The following is a 24055-nucleotide window of genomic DNA, read 5'->3' as shown; positions in this document are numbered from 1 at the left end:
TACCTCCAGTTCCTATTTCCACCTTTGTTTTAATGTTATGAAACTAGTTATAACGTTCTTATAGTCAGTAGTTTATATATATAATTTTACCCAAGGATATTTTCTCCATTGATTTTTAGAGAGCGTGTAAGGGAGGGAGAGACAGAAAGAGAGATAAACATTGATATGAGAGAGACATATCAATCAGTTGCCTCCCACACACACCCTGGCAGGGACTGAGCCCATAACCAAGGTATGTGCCCTTGACCAGAATTGAACCCAGAACCCTTCAGTCCTCGGGCCCTAGTGCTTATTATAGGTTATGCTCTATAGTAGGTGCTCAGTGACTATTTGTTGAATGAATGAATGTCAAGTGTGAATTTGTAGCCATATCTTTCTCCCAAGCAATATAAGAACCTTAGCACTCTCCTAATTTCCTTCCTCTCCTCTTTCCCCCTTCACCCTCTACCCTTTCTAATGTGCTCATATTAATAAATCTTGGAGGAATTTAAATTGATTTCTTATGAACATTCTTGCTTTACAGCCTACCCATTTAGAATTAACAATATGTTTCACAAATTTCTGTGCTCATTCAATCTACTCATTGACCATTTCATGCTCTTGTATTCATATTTCTCTGTCAGAAAGATACTATTGTTATTGGGTGTGGTTGTTTCTTTAAGAGAAAATCTGTAAATGGTAAATTTGTGGTGTTTATATATCTAAAAATGTCTTTATTCATTCTCAAACATCAGTGATACTGTGGCTACTAGTAGATTCAGAATTCCAGTTTTAAAAAATGTCCTCAGAACTTTGAAGATACTGCCCCTAGTGGTGAGGTTTTAAGTTGTATTCTGATTATATTCTGTTGTAATAATTACCGTTTGTCTGGTTTTATCTAAACTGGCACTCAGCGAGCTCTTTAATGCAAGGTGACAGATTTCTTTTACAAATATTGACTGTGGAACTGCCAGTGACCGGCACTGGGTTAAGCAATAGAGAAGTAAAATGTGTGCCGGAGGCCTCCTCCTCAAAGATTTTACAGTGTCGTGGCGAGTCACGCCAGTAACTAGATAATGAAGACGCACTGGACTCGGGGCCATAAAGTGGGAAGCACTCGGTACTGAGAGCACTTTTTTCTTCATGTTCAATTTTGCTTGTTTATTGAAAGTATTACATATCTCCTTTTCCCCCCCGATTAACCCCTCCCCTGTCACTCCCACCCCCAAGGGCAAGCCCCCACCGCCCCAGTGTCTGTGCCTATTGGTCATGCTAATATGCATACAAGTCCTTTGGTTGATCTCTAACTGCCCCCGTCCCCTGCCTTCTCCCCAAAATTTGACATTCTGTTCACTGGCACCTTGTCTCTGGCTCCGTTTTTGTTCATCAATTTATGTTGATCATTATATCCCACATATAAGTGAGATCATGTGATATTTATCTTTCTCCAACTGGCTTATTTCGCTTAGCATAATACTCTAAGAGCATTTAAAAAAAATTTTTTTTATTGATTTCAGGGAGAAGAAGGGAGAAGGAAGGAGAGAAACATTAATGATGAGAGAAAATTATTGATCTGCTGCCTCCTATACACCCCCTACTGGGGATCAAGTCCAGTAGCTTTGACCAGGAATGGAACCCTGGCTTTCTCCAACTGGCTTATTTCGCTTAGCATAATACTCTAAGAGCATTTAAAAAAAATTTTTTTTATTGATTTCAGGGAGAAGAAGGGAGAAGGAAGGAGAGAAACATTAATGATGAGAGAGAATTATTGATCAGCTGCCTTCTGTACACCCCCTACTGGGGATCAAGTCCAGTAGCTCTGACCAGGAATGGAACCCTGACCTCCTGGTTTATGAATCGATTCTCAACCACTGAGCAACACTGGGCCAGCGGTACTGAGAGTATTGCTGGAGCACAGAAGAGGCCTTCTCGCCAAGTCTGAGGGCACGTGTGCATGATATGCCTGGCTTAAGTCTCAACTGCCTATGTCTGGGTCTCAGAAAACTTGGTTTTGAGCTCAGGTTTAGCAGAAAACAGTTCATAGTCACCAGTTAGTTTTAATTACAAGCTCTATGGAGCATCAAAAAGGACAAGAGAGCAACAAGGACAAAATGTCCATTTGGCCAAGAATATCTTCCTGGTATCTCCCCTCTGTTCCTCAACAGGACAGGCCCTGAGAGGTGGTACCTGTCAGCAGCCTTTGTGGAATGAGGCCCCTCCCAGATGTGAGAAGAACCCACAGAGAAGCTCCCAGACTTTTATCTCACATCCCCCACCTCCCACAGAAAGTCTGAGTCAGTACACAAAGACAGCTCCTGCTATCACATAAGGCAGTATTCTGCTGGCCAACAGGCCACACCACCCAGCCCAGTGATGAGAGTCCATATCCTGAGTTATTGTGGCCGTACTTATCCAACCTTTCTCTTTTTCTGTCTAATCTGTGCCGTGTGGACCTCTCTGTTTACACAGGCACAAATTTTTCTACTTGAGTTCCCTGCCTCGGGGCTTTTAGTAGACGGCCTGACCTATCAAAATAATACATTGTGGCCTCTCAATATATATTCTCAATTTCGCATCTTCCCTGGTCACTTAAAGATGTCTGGGGCTATCTCTACTGAAAAGCCGCCCTCTGTGTGTAAATCTAAGTTCTAGGTTTCCGGCTCCAAGACCTGAGCATTTTGCACAGGCCAGTGGGTTGCCAGTTTGTTCTCCATCCCTCATTCTTGTCTTTTAAAAATTTTTTAATTCATTTCAGAGAGGAAGGGAGAGAGGGAGAGACAGAAACATCAATGATGAGACAGAATCATTGATTGGCTACCTCCTGCACGCCCCCCAAGAGGGATCGAGACTACAACCTGGGCATGTGCCCTGACCGGGGAATCAAACCCTGAACTCCTGCTTCAGCCACTGAGCCACCCCGGCTGGGCCATCCCTCTTTCTCCAGTGAGTTTTCCACTCTCGGTGCTGGCAGGTTCAGGAGGATACATATCAAATGCAGCAGGGCCTGCAGGAGCGAGTGAAGAACTGCCAGAGGGTCGGAACAGACCAAGGCTCCGTGTACCTGCGGAAGGTGCAGTGCCAGCAGCTGGAGCAGAAGCTGAAGCGCGTGGAGACCTGGCTGCTGCAGCTGGGACAACTGGCCCGCCTGGTGCACTACATGATTTGCCAGAGCCTCGTGTCCATCATCGAGGAGAAGATAACCTCTTTTGTGGCCAACATCCTGAAAGTGAGGTGGCGGCGGCATGGGTGGAAGTGGGCAGGCAGTCGAGGGCCAGCTGGCGGGGAGCAGATACTGACATCTAGCCCCGTGACCTCTCCTGACCCTTCTTTCTAGGCCCCGAGGCAGAATCCCTTTCTCTCAGCCCAGCTGGTCTTTGACAGGCGTGGCCAGCTGTCTCATGAGCCCTGTATTGAAGACATAGTCCAGATTCTAACTGGGGGCCTACAGTATGTCAAGGTTTCTGCTCTGAAGGTATTCTGGTTGGGCAGGGGGCTGGCTGTAGGAATTCCCAAATTTTATCCTCAGGAGCTTTCAGCCTGGTCCGAACCCTCATTGTTTTTCATTTCTGCCCCTTCACGATACGGTGACATGCAGGTAATAAAGTCTGCAGACCTGAAGACCTCTGGGGATTCCCTGAATTCTGAAGGTATTTAAGGAGACTTAGGCAGAGGGTAGGAGGAGGGGAAGAAGGGGGGAGGGCACATGCAGTGTGCTAATGGCATTGCCAGAGAGTCAGGCTTTGGGTGTGGATGGAGCGTATCTAACCTGAGCACTTCCCTCCCCATAAGAGTGGTCTACACAATGAAAACAAGAAGTCACAAGGTAGGTGCTTCCAGGCTAGGTCCGGTGGCTCAAAACGCCATCAAGCACCAGGCTCTTTATATCCTTCCCCCAACCCCTTCCTGGGTTTAGCTATAGGCAAGGGCACATCTGCTTAGAGGGGTGTGTGTGTGGTAAGAGAGGCTGCAATCACAAAACCATCGTTTCATCCTCAGGCTTACTGCCACATAACGGCAAGATGAGCTGCAGGTCTAAGCATCCCATCCGCAAGCAAAATCAGGGGGAAGGGGGAGGCAAGGGAGAGAGACAAGAGCCGAGGTGGGGAGGTGAGGTAGAAGAGACAATGAGATTTGATAGCGACTTGGGCTGGACAGAGGGGCAGGCAGTGACAGAGATGGTGAGAATGGGTTGGATTCTGGATATATGTTTAATGTAGAGCCAATAGGATTTTGTGATCGCTGGGTGTGTGTTGAGAGAGAGAGGAGTCAAAGACTAAAATTTCTGACTGGAGCAACTGGAAGAATGGAGTTCCCGTTGGCTGAGGTTGGAAGACTGCAGGGAGAGCGGTTTTGGGGAGGGAGACATCAGAGCCCATTTTTGGTCCTACCTAAGGTGCATATTAGACATCCAAGTGGAGAGGGCGAGTTCGCCGTCGTTTCAATGGGATTGGCATTCAGGGAGAGATCTGAGCTAGAGATAAATTTGGAAGCAAATAGATGGTATTTAAAACCATGACACTGGATGAGCTCACTTAGAAAATGAGTGCAGATAAGAGATCTGAGCACTGGGTGTGTGTGTGGGGTGGGGGCAGGCACTATAATGTTAGGTGTTGTTAGTAAGGATCTGATTTCTAAACATTTTGATGCTTTCCCCCCCTTTTTAATAAAGTGTTTTTGTTGTTGTTGTTTGTTGTTAATCCTTACCTGAGGATATTTTTTCCCACTGATTTTTAGAGAGAGTAGAAGGCAGGGGGAGAAACAGAGAGAAATATCTATGTGAAAGAGACACATCGATTGGTTGCCTCTGCACGGGGCCCGAGACTGAGCCTGCAACTGAGGCGTGCCCTTGACCAGAATCAAACCCTAGCCTAGACCCTTCAGTCGGTGGGCCGATGTTCTAACCACTGAGCAACCGCCAGGGCTAACGTTTTAATGCGAATATAGACTTTGTCAATTAACCAGTTCCTAAGAAGTTACAAGGGAGGCCAGGTTTACAGGTCCTTGAGGAGGAGACTGAGTACTGGCACACTCAACACCCTTTCCCACCTCCTCCTACAGACTGCTCTTCCCAGACCCCCTTGCTACTAGAGTGTTTTTCAGCTCTTCTGTGTATTTGCAACCCACTTAGTGTTCTATAATGTCCTTCCTGCTTACACTAGCTCGAGTAAACCCTCTTCTCACCACCTGAACCCTAACCAATGAATTCTTCCATGGGTCTGGTGCACTGTGTTTGTAATAAGATTTACGTGTAAACTCACTCATGAGCAGGGTGTGTGTGTGTGTATGTGTGTGTGTGTGTGTGTACACATTTTAGAGAGGGAGGTCATGGAGGGGCCCTGGAGGGCACTCATGGACAATTATGGCATGTGTCCCGCTAGAAAAAGGTGAAGAAGAGGGCTCGAACACGGAAATGCTGATGCCCAAGTCCCAGGGTGATGTTGTGCAGATCTTCTGTGGCCCGAATGTAGGATTGGTGTGGCCCTGGAATTCTCACACCATCACCCAAGCGCTGGAGGTCCGTGGATACCGGCTGCGGAGCCAGTGCTTGCCCCCCAATTACAAGCAGCTGCAAGAGGACCTAAATAACAACCCTCGAATCCAGCAGGCGCTGGCTATACAACAGGCCCTGCTGGTGGTGAGTACAGAGACGGGAGGAGTGGGAGGGTGCCTGCCAAGCCCCGTCACAGCCAACCGCCTCTGCCCTCAGCACCTTGTCTGCCCCTAGGACATGCTGTGGGAGGTGCAGGAGTTCTGCCGGGACCATCACTGGATGACGGGCATGTATAAGTTTCTGCAAGCCTGGGGGCCCCAGAAGCTGGAGTCTATGAGAGGTTGTCCTATCAGCAACTACCAGACGCTGGTGAGCCACCTGGACGGTTGGCAGGCCGGCGTCTCCCAGATGCCTATCGAGTTGATCACAAAAGGCAAGTTGCTGCTGCTGAGCTGCCGTGATATACAGGCCAACCTGGGTGAGTGCCGCTTCCCTTCCCTCCTTTTCCTCCCGCCTCCTTCCCTCATCCACGCGGCTTTGCTGGTGTCTGGAATGTGCGGCCCGGACCTGAGCTGCAGGCCCCTCATTGGAGCTGCAGAGCTTCCCAGAGCCCCAGGTTCCAGCCCCTTCCCTTTGCAACTGCCTCTTCCCCATTCTCCTGGGGAGCCATGTTCCTGCCACCTGACGCTTTCTGTTCTTATGGCGTGGAGTTCAACCGAATGCAACTGAGAAAAATCTTAGTGTCCGTTACCTGCAGGGACGAGAGACTCCCGGGCCTATGCTTTCTCTGTGGAGGTGGGAGGCCGGGGAGCTGGGCCTGAAAGAGTTTGCCTGAAAGTCCTGGCCTGCCCAGCCCTCCCTGCCTTTGCTCTTCAGCCGATGAAGCACTTGCCTAAAGTGCTCCCCTCCGCCCCTCGCCCTGTCCTAAATGTACAGGGGGTTCAAGCTGGCAAGGAAGGAAGAGGGAGGGCCTGTGATTGGCCTGCTTTTGTTCCGACCCTGTTCAGGACAGCCTTTGCTCCACTGGTACTTGGAAAGCCTGTGTCCTTTCTAGTTTGTTGGCTTCTTGAGTCTTAGTCCAGAGTCAACTGGCTTCTTCAAAAAGAGCAGATGGAGAGAGAAAGCATGGGGTTCGGGATCCTGGCTGTTTTCCACTGATGTGTGTGACCTTAAGTCACCGAGCTTCAGTGTTATTTATAACATGGGCAAAATACTGGAAGTCACTCCCAGGGTCATGGCAGGGAAGATTGAATGAGATATCATGTGTGATATTCCCAGCACTGAGTATGGCATGCAGTGAGTCCTTAATTTTTTCATGTCACCTTATTCTCTTCTGTCTGCTGTAATCCTTCTGTCTGCTGTAATCCTTCTTGCTGAGTTTACCTTTTTATCTTGCCACTCTGTTGCTCTCCTCACTGGGCTCCCTTGAACAGTGAATGATATAATTACCCACTATGGTGAGTTGTTCTTATCAAAACTTGAACTTCATCCTTTTTAAAAATAGGTATTTTATTGATTTTTCACAGAGAGGAAGGGAGAGGGATAGAGAGTTAGAAATATCCATCAGCTGGCTCCTGCACACCCCACACTGGGGATGTGCCCCTAAACCAAGGCACATGCCCTTGACCAGAATCGAACCTGGGACCCTTCAGTCCACAGGCCCACGCTCTCTCCATTGAGCCAAACCGGTTAGGGCTTAACTTCATCCTTTACTCTTTCCTTTCCCTAACTCCACCCCATCCAACCTGTCGCCAAATCATTTCCGTGCGTCTGTCTCCTAAATACTTCTCAAATCTATTACCCACCGACCCCACCCCACCGCTCAGGTCCATTTCTAACTTCAGCCTAAACATGGCACTTTATCAGTCCATTGCTCCTTGGTGCCACACCGTGTCGCTGTTGAGCTCCTCTCTGCCTTCACTGCCTGATGCTGCAGGTCCAAAAGCAGCACCATGGCAATGGCCTAGCTCCTGTCGTAGGCCAGAGGGATAGTTTGAAAAGGATAAGTTCGCATCCCTGTGTTCTCTTCTACCTTGGGTGCCCCTCAATAGGTTCCCTTTCTCTTGGTTTTCTCAGCTCCTGGTGCCCAGTCCTCTTGGTTACGTCCTCCAAGACCCCAGAAGGGCCATCCCCAGTATGTCTCAATTACGCGCCCCTGGAACTCACGGCCCCCCTTTGCAGTGGAAGAGATGCTCGTAGGGGATAAGCTGATTTACTTTTCACCCCTCAAAACAAAACAAAGAGTGTAACAGGGTGGAGCCAGGCGGTCTGAGTTTGAATCCTTGCTCTGCCACTGTGTGATGTTGATACAGTTACTTAACCACTCTGAGCCTCAGTTTGCTTCTCTGTAAGATAGGGACAATAATAATATATACCTCAGAGGGGTTTTTATGAGGATTAAATGGGTTCATACAGGCAAAGTAGTTGACATTGTATCGGGCTTGTAGTGACACTGTATTTTGTGGTATGGTTTATATCATATTTCTTTGCTCTTCTGTGCATTATTTTAACATTTCTGAACTTAAGGGGTATGTGAAGACGGATGGCATGTCAGAGTTTAGATGGCATCACTTTTTCTTTTTCTTCTTTTTTGTGGTCTATGAAAGAATGGTGCCTCCTACAATTGGTAGTATCTTAGGTTTGATGAGGTCCCATCTTGATATTATTCCTGCCCTCGACACAATAGGCTTGTTCCTATTGCCAAGAGCAGCCCCCATGCTTGTCTCCTAGTCCCGTATCCTCTTTCCTTACACCCTTAAAAGGAAAAGGCCGATGGCCCACTCTTCTCGCTATCTCTTCTATCAGAGCAGAAGCAGTAAGCCTCCCCAGGCAGAGGGCCCTCGTCTGCAGTAGGGCATTCTGCTCTTCATAACCATGTCATCTCCCTGCCTTTGCACATGTTTCATCTACGTGCTGTGCCTTTGCCCCTCGGAGCATGAACTGCTCAACACATTCAGCTCCAATGTCCCCCTCTCTGAGGCTTTTCCCGGCCTCCCTGGGCCTCGCCTCTTCTCACTATGCCAGGTTGAGGACTCGTGGGCACCGATCACATTGGTTTTTGATGATCTGTTGATGTATCTGTCTCTGCCACCATATTGTAAGCTTCCTCGGCTGGAAACCCTTTCTGTCTCACTCACTCACTCTTGTGTACCCGGGCCCAGCACAGGCCCTGGTGCTTAGCAGCTGATGGGACACTGGGCCGGGCTCCAGTAAGCGTTCAGTGAGCGAGGGAATGAATTCATGGTCTGGTGTCCCCTTCCCACTCCCACTCTGGGCCCACAGCACTCCCTCAGCACCCTTTTTGTTGTGCACCCCTTAACACCTCACCCTCCTCTGTGTTCAGAATCCAAGCTGGGGAGCATCAGGAAGGAAATTCTTAAGCATGTCCAGGGCGAGAGCTGGAGCCGCAGCCAGCAACTGATGAAGGAGCTCACAGATTTCATCGAAGCCTTCCAAATCATCAACTCCGACATTCACACCATTGCCCGGTGCTCCCAGAAGGTGGGCTCTCCCCGTCCTTCCTTCCCAGCCTACCCGGGGCCCATTCCGCTCAAACGCTCAGCAGGACTCAGCTGAGCTCCCAGCAGGGCCCAGGCTCTTAGACTGCGCTCACATGGGTGACCTGCCCTTGCTACCTCTTGCCCTGCTCTCCTGGCTCAGTTTCCCCAGGGCAGGGGGAGGCCCCCAGGAGAAGAGAGAGACCCTGTCCTGCTTTCAGAGGCAAAGGTCTGCTCCTGTCCAGTCAGATAGGGATCAGTTGCCCTGTAGCAGGGTAATGATGTGGAGGGGGCAGAGCAGTGCTGTCTGCAGAGAGGCCTGGATGAGATGGGGCGTGACCTCAGACTGCCCCTGCCCCCAGTGGGTTACAGGGAGGCAGCTGGAGTCTGTAGCCTCCAGCAGGTAGGCGTGCCCCTCGGGGTGCTGCCAGGTTGTGGCGGGGGGTGCCAGTCTCATGCTGTGGGCCCCTGCAGTTGAACAAGGCCCATGAGCAGTACAGCGAGCTGGAGGAACGGATGGAATACATACGGGCCCTCCACGAGCTCATCCGCAACCACTTCAGTCTCTTCAGTGCGGACACCGAGGCGCTGGACATCTCGGTGAGAAGGCAACTCCGGGAGCCACCCCTACCTCCCGGCCCTCCTCCCTCACCAGCACGTGGACCTGACTGCCCTCTGCCTGCCCCCCAGCTCCTGGATCTGTGGGAGGCATTTCAGTTTGAGAGAAGCCAGGCCTCCGAGTTCCTGCTCAGCAAGCGACATGTCATTGTGCCCAAGCTGCAGCAGCTGATGGCGGCGGCGCTGGCCGAGCTGGACGGCCTGATCAGGAAGGCCCTGTCCAGCCCCTACCTGGACCCTGCACAGGAGCCGAAGAGCATGGAGAACCAGCTCATCGCCCTGGGGCAACAGTTCCAGAATACCACCAGCTACCTCAGCGAACTGCACCACGCCTACATCACCTTCACTGGTACCGAGGGTCCCCGTCCCCTCCACCCCCACCCTCTGAGCAACCCCCCAGCTGAGAGAAGGGTTTGGACTCAAGGTCCTGTGTCCTATGTGCCCCTAAGCAAGTTCCGGGGATCTCACACCTTCACTGGTCTCTCTTATATGTGAAAATGGCAGGACAGAATCTTCATACATTGGATATAGTGCGGTGCTTAGGATGGGGAGACAGGACTCACAGTCTGGGAGGGAAGACAGACAGGGGAATGTTCCCTTAGGATGTGATGGGGTCAGAGGGCTAAACCTGTGCAGGAGAAGGCGAAGGCGTCCTCATAGTAGTACCAGCCTTTGTGTAGCCCTGTTCGACCCAGCCCTGCGCCGGGCAGCAGGCCCCGGTGAACATGGTCTTCATGCTTCCAGCCAGTGTGGTGTAGGGTCAGCTGCGGGGGCCTCACTGGCCCATAGCACAGAGCTCCTGGTCTTCCGTCTTCCATGCAGCGGTGCCGCTCCTTCCCTTCTGCCTGTAAAGAACAGTGTGGGCTCGGGTTCCTTTTTACCTCCGGTGCCGTCACTTCTATCAGTCACTTCCGTCCGTTCAAAGACACATTGCTTCTCAGTTGCTTCTTGGCCAACCTCACTATGACCACCTCTCCCTGTGGGCCTCCCAAGTTCAGGGCTGTTGGCCAAGTGTGAGATGTTGGACACTGGGACCATCCTCAAGCAAGGGACTTTTTCTTTAGCCAAGTATTAGGAGACCCTCATCCTCTACTCTGACCTTGACCGTGGGCCTTGACCTTTCCTGCTAGTTTTGGAGATGTTTGTGGAAAAGCACAGCAGTGGATGCAGGCCTGTAGTGCAAGGCCCAGGAAACCCCACAGCATGGCTTCCACTTCTTTCGTCCCTGTCTCCTCACCAGACTTCCAGGTTTTGTTAAAATCAACCTGAATCTAGATGATTAAAACTACCTTTATTTTTCCTTAGGCATCTTTTACTCTTTACTTTTGACCTTTGCTTTGTTTTATAACCATGTTAACAACTATTTGGACATCTAAGGCTTCCTGGTTTTGTTTATGAATTACCATTTTTAAAAATACCACATCTTTTCATTATTTTTGTTCTTTCCTTGGATGGCTGTCATGTTTGAGGTTGTTTGTTTGTTTTTCTAAGAAGAAAATTAGAGGGGTTAACATTTCTAAGTTCCTATGTGGAAAATGTCCGTTCTAATGTCCTTATATCACAGCTTGGCTAAATATTGAATTCTGAGGTTTTCCTCAAGTTTAGGTATTACATCACTGTCTTCGACATGCAGCATTGTGGACAAATATCAATCTTATTTTCCCCTTTGTAGATGATATGTTTATCAATTACTTAAAATGGTTCTCAGGTTTGCTCTGGCCTCCTTCCAGAATTCTTATTTGTATATTGGATTTTCTGGATCACTCCTCCATTTTTTATTTCTTTATCATCACCTCTTTTTTTTTTTTTAGTTCTGGGGAAATATTGTGGTTTGTTTTATAAGCTTCCACTTTCTGTAGTATCTACTCTGTAATTTCCATTGCATTTTAAAACACACATTCACATGTTGCATATGTGTGCATGTTTATGTGCACATGAACAAGGAGATAAGCATGTGTCCATAATAGCAAGGCCCACACTGTGCCCCGCCTTGGTTTCTAATATCATTGCTGTGGCTAGGAACCAGGGCTCCTCAGGGAATGGATGATCCCAGGGCTGTGGCAGGGCAGGTATAAGATGAGCCTGGAATATCTTTTCAACCAGAAAGTAAGGAAATGTTAACTTCTTTTAAAAAGTGATGGGAGCATGTCACAAGGACACAGAAGGGACACCAACTGGCCAAATCTGGGACAATTTGAGCACCAAAGTTCAAATGAAATGACTGGAAAGCCCGGAATGTATTATCCACACTCATGTGGGGAATTTTCTTCAAGAGGTGGGCGGCTTAGGCCTCATTACAAAGGAGAGTTTTGAGCAAGGGCTTGAATTTGGTGAGCGCGGGAGCACCTGGTTCTCTGAGGGAACAGGGCTCCAGAATAATCTGTCAGTCAAGGACCCTCAGCAGGAGGGAGCCCCTGGGGACCGGAGCCACAGTAAGGAGCCTGCTGTGGCCTGAGTCGGGTGAGTGAGATGTACTGCCACTGGGTTGTCTCAGATAGCCTGTCCTTGGGACAACTGTCCCTTGGATTGTCTCCGCCTCCATTGTTCTACTAAACAATTTTGGACCCCCACCCCCACCCCGCCCTAGCACTTTTGGGACCCTGCCTTCTGTCATCATGGGCTCTTGACTGACCATCCCCCACCACGCCCTCGCCCCCACACATAACCCAGGCCTCAGCCAGTCCTGCCCCACAGGGGATGAGAGTCCCGTGCCCTTGCCAATCTGTGGGATCCATCCTATCCTGCATCAGCAGAGCATCTGGCACCTGTACCGAGTCATCTCTGAAAACATCAGTGATTGGAAGTGCATGGCTTTTGCCAAGGTGCTGACACCCTTCCTTGGAACTCCTGCCTGGGAATGGAGAGCCTGCAGGGGGGTGAGGGGGGAAGGGTCTCCAGCTGACACTGAGCCCTTCTCCCTGCAGTTCAGCCTGCCTATGGCCCAGGAGAAGATAGAGGGCTGGCTGACAGAGGTGGCCCGGTTGAATGCCACCATGGGCCTGCACAACCCAGTCCTGCAGTACTGCATCCACATTCTGGAGGAGTTCCACATCTACCTGCCCTTGCTCACCAAGCTGAGCAGCCTCCAGCTGCATGGCCTCAACTTCCAAGTCCTCCTTCGAGGTATGTTTCTAAGTAGAGCCAGAGAGAGGAGGGGAAGGGAAGGGAAGGACACAGGGGTTAGAACAATGCAACAGCTCAGTCACTCTTGTTGGGAACATCTTCCTTCCCTGGGTTGCTCCCTGCTACCCCCAAAGCACCATGTGGGTCCTCCCTGCTAACCTGGGCTGGCTCAGGCTGGAGTCTGAGTTCTGGGCTCTGCACTGTGCGCAGGACTTTGGGTTCGGGGTTCTTGGCTCTATGTTACACTCAGATCTGCCGTCTGGGAGCTGGGCTGGGCTGGGCTCTGGGTCCCAGACCTGCCATATACCGGTGTTGCTCTGACTTGTTGTCCCTTCTATCTCTAGCCTTAGGGCTGGGCAGTCTCAACGTAGAACTCCTAACACTGGGACAGCTGCTCACTTGTCCACTGCTGGACTTTGCAGATCAAATCAATCAGGTGGGGCCCTCTGGAGGGAGGGAGGTGGTCCCAGGTTCTGTTTGCTTAGCTCTAATAGAGCCAATGAAGGTCCAGCAGCCCCTTGAGACACGGGGGTAATAGATACTGGCTTGTGGGTGGGTGGGGGGGGGGTGAGATTGCTGGCCTGCCTAGAGCATATGGGGATCTGATGGGTGGTTCAGACTCTCTGAGACTGAGAGTATGCACGCCCCTCCCCACCAGGGGAAGGAAGTAGGTGGCAGCCCCAAAGTTGTGGGCACACAGGATGGCAGATGTCCCCCAACACTTACTCTGCCCCAAAAGAGCACGAGAACCAGCTGGAGCCTTGCAACATAGTGGGTTTCAAGGCAGCAGCCTAGGTCAGAGTGTGCTGCTGATGGCCTGTCTCCGAAGCCTGATGGTCTCTGAGACCTGCACTCCCCTGAGCCTGGCCCTTGTTCCAGGGCTATTCCCTGAGCCCTTGCCCAGTCCTGGTTCCTAAGCTCCAGCTCTTGCAGATCTGGCGGAACGAAAATGAGCACATTCAGGCCCAAGAGGCCCTTCAGCAGCTGCGGAAGGTCTGGGAAGCGCGCAAGCTGCGCCTGCTCAACTTCATCCTGCACGTGCCCTGCAAGCCCTCCGCCTTGGGGCGCTCCAAGAAGCAAATGCTCCGCAGGGACGTAATGGCCCAGGATAGTGGCACCTTCATCCTTTCAGGTGAGACCCAGCCCTGGTGGCCCAGTGAAAGTCCCCCGTCGGCGGTCATATTCAGCCACCACATCCACCAGCCCGGCCAGATCCGGCTTCTCTAGCCCAGGTCCCCATCCGCGCTGGACAGCCTGCGACATCATTCTGTTCTGAGACGATGTCTTTCATGGTGCTCCCGGCCCCTCACTCCCACGCAACGCCTGGCCTCGTCAGCAAAGGTCCTCCCCTTTCTGAGTGAATTAAGAAACGCCTCATGGTCATGTCAAAGCCTCAAGCATGTGCCCTGCTGTCTGACCTCTTGCCCTGCTCACTCATTCCTTTTTCGCTTCCTCATCAAACCCACCTGCCTCTGCTGAGCCAAACACAGGAGACCCTGAGATTTCCAGACAGGAGTCCAGTGAGAGAGAGAGAGAGAGCGCGAGCAGAGTAGAGAGACGTGCATGGTGGAGCACCTAACTGAGGGCAGTCGAATCTCAGAAAGCAGCTTCAAAGGACCAGGGAGAGTCAGAGAAACTTCCCTTCCCTTGCAGGGAGGCCTTTTGTTGACTTTTGAAGGAGGAGGAGTTTTCTCAAATTGCAAGGGGAGAAAGGCATGCCAGGGAGAGGGAACAGCATGGGTACAGGCACTCAAGGTGGTATTAGTTAGGGAATTGGCAGAAGTCTCTCACTTCCTTTCTTGCACGCATGCATTGTCTACTATTTCCAATTTCAGTTTCTGTAAAGTTGAGCAATGCCATGAAGACATGTGTGAAGTTACCTGAGACCAGAACTTTTCTAGATTTTTATTATAATTTTTCCAATTTTTGAAAATTGGCTGGCGTATACCTAATTTAATATGTTTTTTATCAACTCACCTTTGCTGAAGCCTTGAATAGTTTCCATAGAACCAATAGCTCTTTTCCCCACCCATATATCTCAGTGGTTAACATAATATTAGATTAAATTCTGTAATCAAAATTATAACTCACATAAGCAGGTTTTCCAACACCCTGTGGCTCTTGGTGAGCCTACAGTTCAACTAGTGGCAGAAAAGAAGTGGTTGGGTATTCTAGAGCAGCAGTCGGCAAACTGCGGCTTGCGAGCCACATGCGGCTCTTTGGCCACTTGAATGTGGCTCTTCCACGAAATACCACATGCGGGCGCGCGTACAGTGCGATTGAAACTTCGTCGCCCATGCGCAGAAGTCGGTATTTTGTGGAAGAGCCATACTCAAGGGGCCATAGAGCTGCATGTGGCTCGCGAGCCGCAGTTTGCCAACCACTGTTCTAGAGAATAGCTGGAGATTAGTGTCCGTGAATTGGGGCCTTAGCCACTCCTGCCCTTGCTCATCTGACGGCCAGCTCAGCTCAGCGAGCCCACCCTTCATTAGATTACAGCAGCCTGCAGGATTCCATCCAGGAGAGTCTTCAGGTGTTGCTCAAGATCCTGGCCATCCAGAAGTCGGGGGACTTACACAAAAGAGCTTTAGAGTGGATGACCATCTTGCATGACCTGAGTGAGTGCAGGCCTCTAGCTGGGCTTATGTGTGGGACCTGAAGGGGGATGGCCCAGAGGGGATGGGCCAGAGATGGGGACTGGGCCGGGAAGCTCTGAAAGGCAGAGCGAGGACCTCCTGCAGGGCTACTGCCTGGGCCCAGGGCACCGCGTCTTTATTCACAGTGACAGTTTTCTCTCTGTCAGGAAGAGAGAGTAGGATATTTTGGGGTGGGACAACCTGAGAGGTCAGGAACAAGCTGGACCCCATTGCCAGACCCTAGTATTCCCCTAGTGTTGCTCTGGCTGCTCACACAGGTGACATACTGGCGGTGTGGGTGACTTTCCAGCAGAAGTGGATTTTTCTGAATAAAATTCTGCATGAGATGAAGATCCAGTTTCCCAGTTCTGATCTGGTAGGGAAGGGGTGAGGCAGGGTGCACAGAGGCTGCTGAGCAGTGGGGTGCAGAGGTGCGGGGAGGTGCTTCTTCACATCCGCCCTCACTTTTCCCCGTTCCGTCACCACAGAACTCCCGTTTCAAGGCCGTAGATGATCAGTACCGGACCCTGATGCAGACCTCTGTGGCTGACCCCCTGGTTCTGTCACTCGTGGTGCCCGGTGCTCAGCGGAACTCTTCCTTCCAAGGCCAGAAGCTGCAACAGATGCTGCAAGCAGGCTCGGTGGAGCTGGAGGGCATCATTACGGCTCTGAAGAGCGTACTCTATGAGTTCTGTGTTCATTTCCCCCGCCTTTTCTTCCTCAGTGACAGTGAGCTGGTGGACCTGCTGGTCGCCCGACTGGAGCCCGATGAGGCCCAGATATGGGTACGACGCTGTTTTCCTCACGTGCTGGGTGTGAGCTTCCAGGCCAGCCTGATTGGTGAGCACACGGATGGCCCGGAGTCGAAGCCAAGCCTACAGACTCAGGTGGAGGGCTTTGCGGTGCTCGGCGCCGGTGGGGAGAAGGTGAAGCTGCAGCCGCCCCTCCTTCTGCATTCGGATCTCCCCAGGTGGCTGACCTCCCTGGAGAAGGGTCTGCGTGTGGCACTGGTGCACAGGCTGCAGGGCTGTGTGGCTGCCCGTCTGCAGCGCAGTGTGGCTCTGACTCCATCCCTAGACAAGGAACTGCCCCAACGAAGCCAGTTGTCCTCACAACTGTATGCCCACAACTGGCTGGATTTAGTCAAGGCCTTTCCATGGCAGTGTGTGCTGGTGGCAGAGGAGGTGGTATGGCGGGCCGAGATGGAGGAGGCTCTGCTTGAGGGGCAGACCCTGACCATGGTGCGCAAACATGTGTGCCAGCTGGAGGTACTGGTGCATTTTGTACGGACCCAGAAGGCCTACCAGGTTGGGCAGTCCCTGCCCTCTGTCCGCGAGACCAGCCTGCTCAGTGCCCTAGTGGCCATGGCCGTGACCCACCGGGATATAGCACAGCTGCTGAAGGAGCACAAGGTCAGTGATCTGACAGACTTCCACTGGGCCCGCCAACTCAAGTACCACCTGGGTTCATCTCACATCATCTCCCAAAGCCCCTTACAGAGTCTCAAGACCATTGCATCTACGGACACCTCTCTGTCACCAGCTGCATGCTGGATAGATGTGCTGGGCCGGTCCTTCCTGTACAATTATGAGTACCTGGGTCCCAGGCTGGGGTCTCTGCCCAGCTTGCTGCCTGAGTGGCCAACCCTGGCACTATTATTGGCCCTGGAGGAGGTGGCCTGTGGGACCCTACTGGGCCCTGATGGCATGGGCAAGGCAGCCATGGTGAAGAGCCTGGCACAGGCCCTGGGGCGCCAGCTGGTGATAATGCCCTGCTTGCCTCAGATAGAAGCCCCAAGTCTGAGCAACTACCTGAACGGCGCCCTGCAGGGTGGCGCCTGGCTGCTGCTGGAGGCCGCTCAGCATCTGCCGCTCGGCTTGCTCTCTGCCCTGGGCCAGCGCCTGGCTGAGCTGCACAGACTCTATGCCCCGCTGTACCGGCAGGTTTCCCGAAGCACCAGTACCATCGACCCAACCCACCCCCAGCTCCTCGGCAGGGGTTTCTTTGAGAGACACCACGTGGACATGCGCCTTGGCTACGGCTGTCTCCTAACGCTGCGTTCCCTGAGCCCTGCTGTGCCTGCCAACCTGCGCCTGCTGCTGCGTCCTGTGGCACTGACACTGCCCAACCTGCAGCAACTGGCAGAGCTGACTCTGCTGGGAGCAGGGATGCGGGAGGCCTCCCTCCTGGCTACCCGCCTATCCAAATTCTTCTCCCTAGAGCGTGAGCTGGTGTCTGGGCCCCTGCCCTGCCGCTTGCCACTGTTCAAGCGGGTCCTCGCAGACACGATACAGGCTCTGTATGTGGCCACGGAGGACCCCACATCCCAGCTGTCCCTCAGCCTTGCTGCCGCCCAGGAGAGGGCCCTACTGCGTGCCCTGCTATGCTCACCTCTGTTTAGCATCCTCAACGGGGCCCGCCTTCACCACCTCCGAGAGCTGCTCTGTGGGATCTTCCCCAGGGCCAGGCAAGTGCTGGCGGAGCCTGTGGCCCACAGGCTGAGGAAGCCTCTGCTGGTGGAGGAATTGCAGCAGGCGGGCCTGCATCCCAACACTGATATTTTGGGTTCCCTGGAGCAGCTGAGCCAGGCCCTGGGCCACACCTCGGGCATTTTGCTCCTGGGCCCTGCGGGCAGCGGCAAGACCACTTGTTGGCACAGCCTATTTACCATCCAGAATCGGCTGGCGGCCATGGAGGACACCTCAACACAGGGCCATCTGCCTGTGGAAATTACACACCTGTATCCCAGCGTCCTCAGCCCCGAGGAGTTCCTGGGATGGCAAGAGGGCCCCTGCTGGCACCAAGGCATCCTCCCCAGGCTGCTTCGTGCAACCAGTCAGTGCAAGGCTGTGGATCCAAAGAGCAAGGCCCAGGGATCGGTGGGGACCCAGCACTGGATCATATGTGATGGGGTCTCCAGTGCTGCTTGGCTGGACTCTGTCACTTGCCTCCTGCGTGAGCCCCCCCAGCTTATCCTCCCCTGTGGTCAGCAGATAGAACGATGTGGTGGGCCGCTGTGCCCTAGTCTGGTGTGGTGGGGAGCAGACGTGGAAGGGGATGCTTCGAGCCCTGATGACAACCCTGCCTCAGGAGTACTGCCTGCAACCCCACACGGTCACCGAACTCAACCACCTGGCTGAAGTGCTGGTGCCTGCAACGTTCCAATTCCTCACCCGCCACGGTGCCAGCTCCGTGCTGCAGGCACATGGGCAGAGGGCTGTTTGCCCAGGTGTGGCTGAAATCACCAGCCTGGCTCGCCTCTTGCGTTGCCTGCTTGACCTCCACCTACGCATAGATGAGGAGACACATGTCCCAGGTGAAGGGAAGGGAAAGGGAGGGCTGGCTTGAGATCTCTGAGGCCTGGAGGTTCAATGGCATATGGCTGGAGCCTGGGGGCTAGGGTCTTTGGTGGACTTGGGCTTGGGGACTGAAAGTGAGAATTAATCGAGCCAACTCTCCTCCCCTGCCCCCACTTCTTACCGGGGCTCCTATTCTGGCCACAGTGTCCTTTGCAGAAGACCTCAGTCATAGGGACTCTGGAACCCCGAGCTTCAAGTCCCCAAAAAGCAGCTCTCCTACCCGGTCCCGGGCTGACAGCAGTGATGTGCTTAATAAGCGCAGGGAGCACTTGCTGGTTGTCAACAGCTTTCTCTTTGCCTTGATCTGGGGCTTTGGAGCCCATCTTCCCTCCAGGTATCTACAGGGGTGGGGAGTGGCGGATGCAGAGGGCTGAGGTGGACTGGCCGGTGGGAGGCAAACCCAGGGGATCTCTGTCCGGGAGGGTGGAGTGTGTCACAAATGGCACTGTTTTAACTCTCTGACACTTCTGCCTGTGTGTCCGTCTGAGCAGGCTCTGGCCCGCCTTTGATGCCTTCCTGAGGGATTCTACTAGTTACCTCCCCAACTGTCCTGAGCCATCGCCCTCGGCCTCGGTGTTTGATCTTCATTTATGCCCGGAAGATGGGACTCTGGTCCCCTTCACTGGGCAATACGTGGGCAGCCGCATCAAGGGATCTCTGGGCACCTTCAGTCCTTCTCCCCAGGTGTGAGGACAGGGGCTGGGGTTGGGGCTCAAGGGGGTCTCCTGGGAGAGTCCACGTTCTAGGCCCAGCTAGGCCTATCTGTTCCCTTTCTTTGCTATGTTTTCACACTTGCAAGAATACATGAAATATTGTGCAAGTGGAGCTTTAAGACAAGATCCCTAGACCTTTCCTTTCAGCTGGATTACTGTCTGGAGCTGCCACAGTAAGCCCTGCTCCTGTCCTGCAGACTGAACGACTCTTGTATGTGGTGGACCTGCTTCTGACGGAGGGGCACCCAGTGCTGCTGGCTGGAGAGGCAGCAACAGGGAAGTCAGCCTTTGTGGAGGTGCTAGTGGAACCACATCACCCTTACATCTACACCCCCATCCACCCTGCCTTCAGTACCAGCCACCTTCGCCTTCTGCTGAGCCAAGGGGTCCAGGGCCAAGCACAGGCCAGCCCAAGGTCTGGGCAGCCCCTGAATTCTAAAGGCTCACTTCTCTTCCTGCTGGAGGATCTGCACCTGGCTGCTTCTGGTGAGGAGCTGGGAGGAGAGATGGAGGGCAATATCTCCAGGAAGCCTGAACCTCCAGGCATAAAAACTGATAAATAGGTCAGTGGAATAGAATAGAGATCCAAGAAATAAATCCTCGCTTATATTGTCAATTAATTTATGACAAAAGAGGGAAAGATATACAATGGTATAAAGACAGTCTCTTTGATAAGTAGTATTGCCCAAACTGGACAGATACATGCCATAGACAGAAAATATTCATGATACATATATCTGACAAAGAACTTATATTCAGAATATATAAAATAATGTACAACTCAATAAGGAAACAAACTCCATTTTTAAAAATGTACAAAAGAACAGACACTTCACGAAAGAAAGATATGGCACCAATTAGCACATGAAAAGATTCTCCATGATATTAGGTATCAGTGAACTGCAAATTAAAACCACCATGAGATAGTAGTTCAAACCTACTAGAAAGATTACAATTAGAAAGACTGAGAATAGAAAGTGTTGGGATATGCAGAGCAACTGAAACTCACACTTTGCTGATGGGACTATAAAATGATATAACCACTATGAAAAAAGTGTGGCAATTCCTTATCAAATTAAATATATACTTATCATAAGACCCAGAAATTCTATTTGTAAGTATTTACCCAAGTGAAATAAAATCATATTTATGTTCTCAAACGTATACGGGAATGTTCATAGCAGCATTATTATCCTGAATAGTCAAAATGCAGAAACCTAAGTGCCCATCAGTGTCTGTCAATGGATCTACAAATTGTGGCATTTTCAAAGTAGACTACTACTCAGCAACCAAATGGAACAATCTACTGGTGCACACAAAACAGGAATGAATCTCAGAATCATGCTGAGTGAAAGAAGCCAGAATGGTAAATTGCATATAGTGTATGATTCCCCTTATATGAAGTTCTAGAATAGGCAAATTAATCTATAGTGATAGAAATTAGATCAGATAGAAATTCCTGGGGCAGTGAAGTGGGGGGATTGACTGCAAGGGGCATAAAGGAACTTCTGGGGTGGTGAAAATGTTCTAAATATCATCGGGTTGGTGATTATACAGGTACATACATTTGTCAAAGTTCATTGAATTATACTTTTAAAATACCTACATTTTATTTTATACTAGAGGCTTGTTGCATGAATTTGTGCAAGGGTAGGGTCCCTAGGCCTGGCCGGCAATCAGGGCCAATCAGGGCCTTCCGGCTGCCGGCTGGGGCCTCCCTTTCCCTGCTGCCAGCTGCCAGCTGGGCCTTCCTTCATTCCCCGCGCCCTGGTGGTCAGTACACATCATAGTGAGTGACGGGTCTCCTGGTTGAACTCCTGTGGGGACAATTTGCATATTAGGCTTTTATATCTATACTAGAGGCCCATTGCATGAAAAATCATGCACTCCGTGGTAGGAGGGCCTCAGCCCAGCCTGCGCCCTCTTGCAGTCCGGGAGCCCTTGCTCCTTACCACCCGCCTGCTTGCTGCTCCTTACTGCTCAGCATGCTGCTCCTGCCACTGCTGCTGCGCTAGCCTGGCTTCTGGCTGAGCAGCACTCCCCTTGCATTGAGCGTCTGCCCCCAGTTGTCAGTACACGTCATAGTGACTGGCCATTTGGTCAATTTGCATATTACCCTTGTATTATATAGGGTACCTATATTTTAGTCATATTTTAATAAAGTTGACTTTATGAAAGTGTGCATGTGATATAACTCTACACTCTCTGTGATGACTGCATCCCTCGCCCCCCGGCCCACCCCAAATTTGGTCAGATTAGGTTTACAAGCATCTCAGCTTCCAAACTTCCCTATTAATTAACCTTCAGTTAATGAATAATTGGCCATAAAGGTAGGATTTGGGGGAGAAGAGAGAAGAAATTACTCACTTTTAGTGAGTGTGTGGGAGAGAGAACCACTTAGACATGACCAAACCCCAACACATCAGATGCACAAAATTCCTTTAGAATCCTATGCATTCAAAGGTAAATTGAGCGAGGCAGGGATAGAGGAACAGGGTGACACTGCCATGTGGACGCAAGCATGTCCTCACTGTTATTCTTAATGTCCCACAGACCCAGAGAAGAGCTGTCAGCCAGTGTTGGAGACTCTACGCCAGGCCATGAATGGCACTGTGTGTGCCCACAGCACCTTGGAACTGCAGACACTACAGCCTATAGTCAACTTCCTTGCCACAGCTACAGTGCCAGGCTTCTGTGAGTGCCCACTGTGCCCCCGCCTCTTTCGACTGTTCACAGTGCTGGCCCTGGCTGACATGACCCAGGCAATACTGCTCAGCAGGCACACACCAATCATCCAGGGCTGGCTTGAACGCTTTCCCTGTGTGGAGCGGGAGGGTGTTCTAGCAAGAGCCCTGATCTGTGCCTCCATGCAGGCCTGGGAGATTGTGGGCAGCTGTTTTTTGCCTTCACCCCTCCACCCACATTACCACTTCTCCCTGCACTCTGTGAGCCAACTACTGGGAAGCCTTCAGCTGCTGTCAACCAGAACGGGCTCCCGAGGTTTTCTGGACTATCCCAACCACCAGGAGCACTTGCGCCGGGTGTCAGGCTTGCGTGGCACCCGCCTGATGACTATGATGGCCATGCGCAACATGGTGCGCCTTTGGCTGCATGAGGCACAGAGAACCTTCTGTGACCGGCTGGACAGCCCTAGGGAACGTGACTACTGTGCCAAGCTGCTCCTAGAAGTAGCTCAGCGTGTCTTCTGCTGTGGGCCAGCACCCCAAAGCCTGGACAAGGGCTATAAGGAGAAGGAGGAGTTGGAAGAGGAGGAGAGGGTGCCTGAAGTGGAGTCTGAAGGGGAGTTGGCCCAATGGGAGGACTTAAGCGATAGCGGCAGTGATACAGAAGAAGAAGACACTTATGACCTTTGGGTCACCACGGGCCCACCCTCCAGAGATTCAGGTCATACATCATCCATAGCCCCAGTAGAGAGGGGAAGCACAGAGAACATAAGTCAAAAGATAAATCAGGAGGAAGGCACAAGGGCCTCCAGTTATAAACTTCAAATAAAGAGATCCAAGAATTCGTGGCAGAAGACATCCCAGTCGGACCTGGACTCACCCCTATTGCTACCAGTGCTACTACTCTGTCCCCAGGAAAAGCCCTCAGACCTAATCTTTAGTCAGGAGCTGATACTGGGTTCCAATTCTGAGAGCCCCAACATGTACCTGGAACGGCAGTGGGAGAACCTGGAGGAGCAGCTGGCCACATCAGCTGCTCAGCTAAAGCTGAGTCCCCACCTTGCCCGGTGCCACTCGATGGCCCAGCATGTGGCCCGCCTGGTCCGGGTGCTGGCCAGGCCCCGGCAGCATGGCCTTCTCCTCTCAGGGGCTCTGGGCACTGGGCGCTGTACTGCCATCATTCTGGCAGCTAACATTTGTCAGGCCCGTATCTTCTATCTGCCATGTCAGCCAGAGAAGGCCATTCTCCAGTGTCTATGGGATGCCAGCTGGCATGCTGGCATATTAGGTCAGCCAGTGGCCCTCCTGGTGCCCAACAATGTGGATCTGACCACTCTTCATCGTCTGCTGGCCTTGGCAAGCTCAGGCAGTTTCCCTGACCAGTACACAGAGGCACATCTGGAAAACATTGAAGAACATCTCAGAGATGTCAAGCAGACCAACAAGAAAGAAATGCTTTTGCAGAGGTGAGGCCAAGAGCTCCATTCTAGGGGCTTCTCTCCTCTTGCTCCATTCTGGCCAAAGGCCAAAAAGAAAGTAGGGGTTGCTGTGAGGGCTCAGAAGATAAGAGCTATGGGTTCAGGATTGGGACTGGGGCATGCGTGGGCAAATAGAGATAAAGGGGAGGACAGTATCTGAGCTCCTGGCCCACAGGTTCTACCAACAAGTGTGCAGCCACCTGCACATGTTCATCCTGATTGGAGATGACCAGGCACACAAACAACTGCCCTCTACCCTTTTCCGGAGACTCCTCCAACTGGCCATCAGCAGCATTGACCACTATGAACCCTGGGACCAAGACTCCCTGATCAGTGTGGCTCAGCACCATCTGGACAGTGCTCAGAATCTACCGCTTGGTGATGGTGAGCACTTTCTACCTGTCTGTGCCTCAACTCAACCAGACTGTAGAGGATTATTATCTCTCCTCTCCCTCTCCCACTCCCTCCATCCACCAC

At 51.7% G+C, this 24055-nt stretch overlaps 1 protein-coding gene across 1 annotated transcript in view; it reads left to right on the top strand.

Moving 5' to 3' along the window:
- DNHD1 (dynein heavy chain domain 1) overlaps nt 1–24055 on the top strand; it is a 51328-nt gene that overhangs the window by 11621 nt on the left and 15652 nt on the right. The window contains 20 exon segments of the mRNA XM_015568019.1: nt 2951–3205; nt 3314–3451; nt 3575–3626; nt 5358–5614; nt 5705–5948; nt 8814–8971; nt 9442–9934; nt 12280–12407; nt 12510–12708; nt 13053–13144; nt 13642–13840; nt 15201–15326; nt 15623–15720; nt 15833–18373; nt 18435–18660; nt 18860–19037; nt 19195–19387; nt 19614–19902; nt 21970–23566; nt 23754–23962. Of these exon segments, the coding sequence (XP_015423505.1) occupies nt 2951–3205; nt 3314–3451; nt 3575–3626; nt 5358–5614; nt 5705–5948; nt 8814–8971; nt 9442–9934; nt 12280–12407; nt 12510–12708; nt 13053–13144; nt 13642–13840; nt 15201–15326; nt 15623–15720; nt 15833–18373; nt 18435–18660; nt 18860–19037; nt 19195–19387; nt 19614–19902; nt 21970–23566; nt 23754–23962 (7672 nt within the window).

Source organism: Myotis davidii, unplaced genomic scaffold (assembly GCF_000327345.1).
Source record: "Myotis davidii unplaced genomic scaffold, ASM32734v1 scaffold484, whole genome shotgun sequence".
NCBI lineage: Eukaryota > Metazoa > Chordata > Mammalia > Chiroptera > Vespertilionidae > Myotis > Myotis davidii.
Note: the sequence above shows the minus strand (reverse complement) of the source record. Positions and strands in the feature narration are given on the sequence as shown.